The sequence below is a fragment of the Erithacus rubecula genome, assembly GCF_903797595.1.
Source record: "Erithacus rubecula genome assembly, contig: scaffold_1117_arrow_ctg1, whole genome shotgun sequence".
Taxonomy (NCBI): Eukaryota; Metazoa; Chordata; class Aves; order Passeriformes; family Muscicapidae; genus Erithacus; species Erithacus rubecula.
Genome location: NW_027636293.1, coordinates 1,482 through 10,895, shown reverse-complemented (window position 1 = coordinate 10,895; position 9,414 = coordinate 1,482). Strand labels below are relative to the sequence as shown.

Genomic DNA, 9,414 nt, shown 5'->3' with positions numbered 1-9,414 from the left:
CAGGATTGGTTTGGAGTCTGACAAGCTGAGTTCAGCGCCCCAGATTTGATCCAGAGCCTGCTAAGCTGAGTTTAGCGCCCCAGAATTGCTTTGGAGCCTGGTAAGGTGAGTTTAGCAGCTCAGAATTGCTTTGGAGCCTGATAAACTGAGTTTAGCGCCCCAGAATTGATTTGGAGTCTGGTAAACCGAGTTTAGCGCCCCAGACTTGATCCAGAGCCTACTAAGCTGAGTTTAGCGCCCCAGAATTATCTTGGAGCGTGTTAAACTGAGTTTAGTGCCCCGGGATTGATTTGGAGTCTGGTAAACCGAGTTCAGCGCCCCCGATTTGCTCTGAAATCTGCTAAGCTGAGTTTAGCGCCCCAAAATTGGTTTGGAATCTGCTAAACCGAGTTTAGCACCCCAGAATTGCTTTGGAACCTGCCAAACCAAGTTCAGCGTCCCAGACTTTATTCGGGGCCTGGGAAATCGAGTTTAACGCCCCAGAATTGATTCGGAATCTGGTAAACTGAGTTTAGCACCCCAAAATTGCTCTGGAATCTGCTAAACCGAGTTTCGAACCCCGGAATTGATTCGGAGTCTGCAAAGTGGAGTTAAGCTCCCCGGAATCGATTCGGATTCTGCTAAACCGAGTTTAGAGCCCCAGAACTGCTTTGGAGCCTACTAAACTGAGTTTAGCGCCCCAGAATTGATTCGGAATCTGCTAAACCGAGTTTAGCGCCCCGAAATTGCTTCAGAGCCCGCTAAACCAGGCTTAGCGCCCCAGAATCGCTCCGGAGGCCTAAAACCCGGTTTTAGTGGGGACGGACGGACGGACGGGAAGGTGCCCAGGTGGACGCCGGGCTCGGTTTCAGCTCCCAGCCGGAATTAGCAAAGCTCGGCTCTAACAAAAGCCGCTCTGCCCCTCGCTAACTTTATTTGGCGCCTCATCGGAATATTGATCAGATTAGCGCGCGCAGAGCGGAACCACCGCCGAAAATCCAGCCGGGATTTCTTTTTTTTTTGGGGGGATTTTTTATTTTGGGCGGCTCCGCATCCCGGAAAGGCCAAACCGCGAACCCGGGGCAAAAAAACCCCCAAAACCAAACAAAAACCAATTAAAAAAAGCGACCCAAAACTTGAAAACTTTCCAAATGAATAAAAACGAGCATCCTTTTGTGTCTCCGCGCTCGCACCTCCCCATCCCCTCATCTTCTCCCTTTTTTTTCTTTTTTTTTTTCTTTTTCTCACCCCGAGAAACCGGCACGGAGGGAGGGGGAGAAAAAAAAGCCACAAAACCTTTGAAAGTCACAAAGTTGGGCCTGAAATCGTCTCCCCGCGCATAACTCGGGGGCCTTTTTAGCACTTTAAACAGCGGCGGGGTCGCCCCGAGCCCCCCCCGCTCCCTTTGGAGCCTTTGAGGGGCGGTTTTGACGCGTCCGTGTTGTTGCTCAGATGGATGGGCCGGGTTTGATTGAAGCCGCTTTGTCACGCAAATGTCACGACCGTGATGGATGAGCCCAAAGTTCGGGAGCCCCGCGCTCATTGGGCTGAGCCCGCTCCGCCCGTGGGGTCCCCCCCGAGCGGGGAAATTTCCCAGCGAGGAAGGTTGGCGAGCATCACCCCCCTCCCCAAAAAAAAAAACCCCAAAAAAACAACAGCAAAAAAAAACAAACCCCAAGCCCGAGCTGGCCCTCCTCCATCCATCAGTGGCCACCGGATGGACAATCCCGGCATGAACTCCTTCTTGGAGTTGGCGATTTGTAACCGCGGCTCCTCCGCTCGCCACCGCCCCGAGCCGGGCTCGCCCCCCTTCCCCCCGTGCTCAGGTAGCCCCGGCGGCCACACCGCGGCTCCCGCTGGCGACCACTTCCCCCTGGGGGCTACCAGCGCCGGGCATCTCCCCCAGCAGAGCTTCCCCCTTCCCTCCTGCGCCCGCTTCTCGCCCGCGGGCTGCTCGGCTCAGCCCTACGGCCACCAGCAGCTCTACCTGGGCCAGCAGGAGCCGGACGGGCTCTGCTTCCCGGCCCTTTCCCCGGGCTCGGGGGGCGATGGCTACTTCCAGCAGCCCCCGCCCTTCGGCCACCAGCAGCCCGGCTACCTGCCCGGCCTTTTTGGCGACCTCTCGCCCTCCCTCCTGCACCAGGAGCTGGAGGCTCCCGGCCCGCCCCAGCCCAGCCCCGGAGCCGCGCAGACTTTCGAGTGGATGAGGGTGAAGAGGAACCCCCCAAAAACTGGTGAGTTGAGAGGGGCAGGGTAGGGAAATGTAGAATTCCCAAAGGTTTGGGGGTTGGGTTGGGTTTGGTTGGGTTTTGGGGATTTTTTTTGGGAGAGGGGGTTGTTTGGGTTTTGAGGTTTTGGGAGGTTTGTGTTTGGTTTCTTTGGGTTTGGTTGGGTTTTGGGGATTTTTTTTTTGGAGAGGGGGTTGTTTGGGTTTTGAGGTTTTGGGAGGTTTGTGTTTGGTTTCTTTGGGTTTGGTTGGGTTTTGGGGATTTTTTTTGGGAGAGGGGGTTGTTTGGGTTTTGAGGTTTTGGGAGGTTTGTGTTTGGTTTCTTTGGGTTTGGTTGGGTTTTGGGGATTTTTTTTTTCGGGGGGGGGGGGTTGTTGAGGGTTTGGGGCGTTTGTTTGGGTTTTGGGGTGTTTTGGAGGGTTTGAGTTGGGTTTGGTTGGGTTTTAGGGTATTTTTGGGGTTTGGAATGGGATTTTTGGGTTTTGTGGTTTCCTTTGGGGTTCTTTGGGTTTTGGGGTGTTTGAATTTGGTTTGGTTGGGTTTAGGGTATTTTTTTGTGTTTGGGATGGGGATTTTTGAGTTTTGGGGTTTCCTTTGGGTTTCTTTGGGTCTTTTGGAGGGTTTGAGTTGGGTTTGTTTGGGTTTTAGGGTATTTTTTGTGTTTGGGATGGGGATTTTTGGGTTTTGGGGTTTTCTTTGGGTTTGTTTGGGTTTCAGGATATCTTTTGGGGTTGGGATGGGTTTCTTTGGGTTTTGGAGCCTCTCTTTTAAACCCCACCCCGAGGTTTTCCACCACACCCCATGGAGCATCCCTGAGCTCGGTTTCCCTCAGGCCCAGCTCTGATTTAAGCCCAGCTCAGAGCAGGAAACTCTCGTGGCTTCCTCCTCCTTCCTCAGCCGGGGCTTCTATCCCCTCCTCCATTGTTCCACTTCCTTCCTCCCCATCTCCCCTCAAATCCCGGCCTTCCTCCTCCTCCTCCTCCTCATCGTCATCATCATCATCATCATCATCATCATCATCATCATCACCCATCCCTGCCCTTCCAGCCCTTCCCGCAGGGCCCAGGGATGGATCCCGGGAATTAATCCCGGGGATGGATCCTGGAGGAAAAGGGGATCCTGGAGGATCCCAGGAATAGTTCAGAGGGGAAAAGATAATCCCACAGTATCCTAGGAATGGTTCCCAGGGGAAAATCGGAGCCCGGAGGATTCCGGGGATGAATCCCGGGAGAAAATCAGATCGTGGAAGATCCCAGGGATTAATCCCGGGGATGATTCCGAGGGGAAAAGCGGATTCTGGAGGAACCCGGGAATTGTCCCCAGGGGAAAAGCGGATTCTGAAGGATCCCAGGAATGGTTCCCAGGGGAAAAGCGGATTTTGGAGGATCCCGGGGATGGTTTGAGCCGGGTTTGGGGACGAGACGCAACGCGGAGCTCGGGGCGCTGCAGGAGGAGGGAGAAGGGGGGACCCCGCAGGCAGAGGATTCCTCCCCCCGCTCCTGCCCTGTTTTTTTTTGGGATCTTTTCCAGGTAAAACGTCGGATCTGGGGCTGCTGGGGCCGCCCGGCGCCATCCGCACCAACTTCAGCACGAAGCAGCTGACGGAGCTGGAGAAGGAATTCCACTTCAACAAGTACCTGACGCGGGCGCGCAGGGTGGAGATCGCGGCCACGCTGGAGCTCAACGAGACGCAGGTGAAGATCTGGTTCCAGAACCGCAGGATGAAGCAGAAGAAGAGGGAGAAGGAAGGGCTGGTCCCGGCCGGGGCGGCCAAAGCAGCGGCAGAAAACTCGGATCAATCCTCCCCTGAGGCCTCCCCCAGCTCCGGCTCCTCCTGAGACCCCCGCCACCCCCCCGGGGGCGCCCCCAGCCCCTCCGAGCATCCCCGCGCACCTCGCCCGTGTCCCTCCCTTCATTAATTTATAGCCCAAGGACTCCCCGAGGAGCGGCCGCGCCCGGGGTCCGGAGCGACCCCCGAGTCTCAGGGACCTTCCTGCCCGTCCCCCTCCCCTTCAGGAACTGCACTTTCAACCCCAGGAAAACAAACAACAGCCACAGCCCACACTAAAACGAACTTGGGAACGAATTCAGTTCGCTCCCCTTTGGAAATAACGAGCGCGACGATTTTTTTCTTAAATTTTCCCCCTCCTTGCCCGATGAGTTTTTCTTCCTTGTGTGATTGCAAAAAAAAAACAAAAAAACAAAAAAAAAAAAAACCAAAAAACCAAAAAGATCAAACAGGAAAAAATACAAATTTAGGGCATTTCCCCCCTTTCCTTCCCTTTCATTTCCTGTTTGTGTATCTTGGAGCGAGACCCGAGGCGCCCAAGACGCTCGAGGTCTCCGCAAAGACCCAAATCCGGAGGGGAAAAAAAGCAAAAAAAAAAAAAAAAAAAAAAGCAAAAAAGCAAATTTCTGCCCCCATTTTGCACTATTTCTGCTTTACAGGGTTTTGTTTTTCGCTGCTGGCGGGGAGGGGGATCTGTGTTATCACAGGAGGTGTGAGGGTGGATGGAGACGGGGCCGCGGTTTTTTGGAGCTGCCGGCAGCCTCAAAGCCCGGAGCGCGTCCCTCGCACCCCTCGGGCTTATCTGAGCCAGATAAAACCGCGATTTAAACTCGGCCTAAACGCCCTGCCTCCCTCGCGAGGAGCTTCAGGGCTGAAATCCGGGGCGGCTGCTGTTTAAAATGGAATTATCCGGAAAATCCTCCGTCGGAATCTCCTTTTCCCCACCTCGACATGGAACTACCTCAGCCCAATAAAGTTGTTTTTTTTTCCATAACTCGCGTCTTTGCAGCCCAATGGGAATCTCTGGGAATTGCGGGAGGGAGGAGGAGGAGGAAGGAAAGAGGAGGAAGGAAAAATCTCCGGCTGCTCCCAATGATCATAAAAAAAAAAAGGATTTTTCCGGATTTTCTCTTTTCCTGCGGGCGCATCCCCAGCCCCGCCCTGGAATCGTTTCCCTCTCAGAATTCTCCATCATTCCCCGGTGATGAGAGCAGAAAAATCATCCCCAGAAAATCCCGGGAATTCCCATCCCCGGAGCTGCCGCAGAAACCGGGACGCGCTCGGGGGTGCGAATTTAATAATTTCTGATTTATTCAGAATTTACACCAAAAACGAAGCGTCAAATGCAGTTTATCCCCTCCAGCTCCCCCAGGGCGAACCCTACAAGGGGATTTTCCACAGAATAAATAAAATTTTCCAGTTTTTTCCTCGGCGGGGCGGGGGGAGGAAGGGCCGGGGCCGGTGCAGCTCTGACCTTTTTACCTCGAAACGCCTCTGGGATTTCTAAACAAGTCAACAGAGGGGCTGCCAGGAGGATCCATTGTTCGGGCTTGGGCAAATTTGCAAATCTGTTCGGCCGGGGGACGAGGGATGAGGGATGAGGGATGAGGGATGAAGGATAAAATACCTGCCGAGGTTCCTGCGGGGCCCCGGGCTCGGCTGAGCCCGCAGATAAAATCTTTCCTTGCTCTAACACACTCCTTTCTCTGCCAAATAATAATAAAAAAAAAGGTTTTAGAGAGCCCAATTAGCTCCGAGATAAGAGGAGGGAAAGAAAATAAAGGTGAAAAGGTGAAAAGGGGATTTTCTTCCAGTCGCGGTTGGTAAAAGGTCACGGGGAAAATACCAAAACAAACCCAAAAAACCGCACCCAGGGACCGCGCTAGGACCGGGCTAGGACCGGGCTAGGACCGGGCTAGGACCGGGGTTAGGCCGGGGTTAGGCCGGGGTTAGGCCGGGGTTAAATCGGGGTTAGATCCGGTCCCAGGTGAGGCGGGCACTCCAAAGGCTCATTTGAAACTCAAAGGGACCCCCGGGACCATCCCCGAACCCCCCGGACCATCCCCGAACCACCGGGACCATCCGAACCCCCCGGGACCATCCCCGAACCCCCCGGGACCATCCCCGAACCCCCGGGACCATCCCCGAACCCCCCGGGACCATCCCCGAACCCCCCGGACCATCCCCGAACCCCCCGGGACCATCCCCGAACCCCCCCGGACCATCCCCGAACCACCGGGACCATCCGAACCCCCCGGGACCATCCCCGAACCCCCGGGACCATCCCCGAACCCCCCGGACCATCCCCGAACCCCCCCGGGACCATCCCCGAACCCCCCGGACCATCCCCGAACCCCCCCGGGACCATCCCCGAACCCCCCCGGACCATCCCCGAACCCCCCCGGGACCATCCCCGAACCCCCGGGATCATCCCGAACCCCCCCGGGACCATCCCCGAACCACCGGGACCATCCGAACCCCCCCGGGACCATCCCCGAACCCCCGGGACATCCCGAGCCCCCGGGACCATCCCCGAACCCCCCCGGGACCATCCCCGAACCCCCGGGACCATCTCCGAACCCCCCCGGGACCATCCCCGAACCCCCGGGACCATCCCCGAACCCCCGGGACCATCTCCGAACCCCCCCGGACCATCCCCGAACCCCCCCGGACCATCCCCGAACCCCCCCGGACCACCCCCGAACCCCCCGGGACCATCCCCGAACCCCGGGACCATCCCCGAACCCCCCGGGACCATCCCCGAACCCCCGGGACCATCTCCGAACCCCCCCGGACCATCCCCGAACCACCGGGACCATCCCCGAACCCCGGGACCATCCCCGAACCCCCCCGGACCATCCCCGAACCCCCCCGGGACCATCCCCCGAACCCCCGGGACCATCCCCGAACCCCCGGGACCATCCCGAACCCCCGGGACCATCCCGAACCCCCGGGACCATCCCCGAACCCCCGGGACCATCCCGAACTCCCGGGACCATCCCCGAACCCCCGGGACCATTCCCGAACCCCCGGGACCATCCCCGAACCCCCCCGGGACCATCCCCGAACCCCCCCGGGACCATCTCCGAACCCCCGGGACCATCCCCGAACCCCCCGGGACCATCCCCGAACCCCCCGGGACCATCCCCGAGCCCCCGGGACCATCCCCGAACCCCCCCGGGACCATCCCCGAACCCCCGGGACCATCCCGAGCCCCCGGGACCATCCCGAACCCCCGGGACCATCCCGAGCCCCCGGGACCATCCCCGAACCCCCGGGACCATCCCCGAACCCCCCCCGGGACCATCCCCCGAACCCCCCCGGGACCATCCCCGACCCCCCCGGACCATCCCCGACCCCCCCCGGGACCATCCCGAGCCCCCGGGACCATCCCCGAACCCCCCCGGACCATCCCCGAACCCCCGGAACCATCCGAACCCCCCCCGGGACCATCCGAACCCCCCCCGGGACCATCCCCGAATCCCCGGGACCATCCCCGAAACCCCCGGGACCATCCCCGAACCCCCCGGGACCATCCCCGAACCCCCGAGACAATCCCCGAACCCCCCCGGGACCATCCCCGAACCCCCGAGACCATCCCCGAACCCCCCGGGACCATCCCCGAACCCCCCGGGACCATCCCCGAACCCCCCCGGGACCATCCGAACCCCCCCGGGACCATCCCCGAACCCCCGGGACCATCCCCGAACCCCCCGGGACCATCCCGAACCCCCCGGGACCATCCGAACCTCCCCCGGGACCATCCCCGAACCCCCGGGACCATCCCCGAACCCCCGAGACAATCCCCGAACACCCCGGGACCATCCCCGAACCCCCGGGACCATCCCCGAACCCCCCGGGACCATCCCCGAACACCCCGGGACCATCCCCGAACCCCCGGGACCATCCGAACCCCCCGGGACCATCTCCGAACCCCCGGGACCATCCCCGAACCCCCCGGGACCATCCCCGAACCCCCCGGGACCATCCCCGAACCCCCGGGACCATCCGAACCCCCCCGGGACCATCCCCGAACCCCCCCGGGACCATCCCCGAACCCCCCGGGACCATCCCCGAACCCCCGGGACCATCCGAACCCCCCCGGGACCATCCCCGAACCCCCCGGGACCATCCCCGAACCCCCCGGGACCATCCCCGGCCCGGTCCCGCTGCCCCCGGGGCGACCCCCGGTCCCGCACGGTTTTCTTTCAATCCCGTTTTATCCCTCTTTAAATCCCGAATTTTTCTCTCAATCCCGGTTTATCCCTTTTAAATCCCGAATTTCTCCCTCAATCCCGGTTTATCTCTCTTTAAATCGCGATTTTTTCTCTCAATCCCGGTTTATCCATCTTTAAATCCCGATTTTTTTCTCTCAATCCCGGTTCATCCCTCTTTAAATCCCGAATTTCTCCCTCAATCCAGTTCATCCCTCTTTAAATCCCGATTTTTTTCTCTCAATCCCGATTAATCCCTTTTTTTCTCCATCCCGAGGTTTCGTGATCCGGGATTTCAGGATCCGAAATTTAGGGAACTGGGATTTCGGGACGTGGGATTTGAGATCCGGAATTTCGGGTTCTGAGATTTCGGGATTCGGAATTTCGGGATTCGGGATTTTGGGATCCAATGTATCTTTGTAGGACAGGAATGCTGGAAAATTCCTGGAGAAACTTCAACCATATAATTCAAATATTCCATATATCCCATATATACATATAAATAATAAAATAAAAATAATAGATAATTTTTATTTTTTTTAAACTCAACTAAAATAAATAAATTCTAAAATACTAAAATCCCCGGATTCTCCCGGTTTTCCTCTCCGGAGTTAATACAAGGAAATTTAGGAAATTTTACCTCGGGAAAACCTCACCTCACTCTGCCTTTAATTTTTTTTTTAAATTCTTTATTTTATTTATTTTCTCCCTTTTTTCACCAATTCCACCCCAAAAAATTCGGTTTCCCAGTCGTTGCTTGGAGCCTCCCGCGGTTTTTTTTTGCCCAAACTTCCCAATTTTTTTTTTTTGTTGGAAAAAGCAGCCAGGAGCGGCTTTTCCAGAGGGAAACATCCAAGTTTTTATCTCAACTCGAAAGAAAAAATAAATTAAAAAACCTGCAAAAATCCCTCCCTGCCCTCGCCACTTTTATTAAAAATTCACAATTAAAAATTCCCATTTCTCACCGGGCTGGAAAATCAAAACCACCCCCAAAAAATTCCTTTCCTAAGGAATTCTCGTATTCCAGGTGGGAAAAATCCTTCAAAAAATAAAAATAAATGCATTTAAATCTCGGCTTTGTTTCCATCCACCTCGAAAAATGAGGAAAATTTTTAATTTTTAGCTGTTTTAGCTATTTTATTTGAGTTATTTCCTTAAATTCAACGTCCTACACCTGAAAATCTTGGAATTCCCGGCTGGAAATT

General features: G+C 56.6%; 1 protein-coding gene across 1 annotated transcript; it reads left to right on the top strand.

The window, feature by feature from the left end:
* Positions 1-1,696: 1,696 nt before the first annotated feature.
* Positions 1,697-4,044, top strand: HOXB1 (homeobox B1; the record flags this gene model as incomplete). Its single annotated transcript, XM_079331851.1, has 2 exons — positions 1,697-2,213; positions 3,737-4,044. The coding sequence occupies 2 exons, from the start codon at positions 1,697-1,699 to the stop codon at positions 4,042-4,044; spliced, it is 825 nt and encodes a 274-aa protein (XP_079187977.1).
* Positions 4,045-9,414: the final 5,370 nt, after the last annotated feature.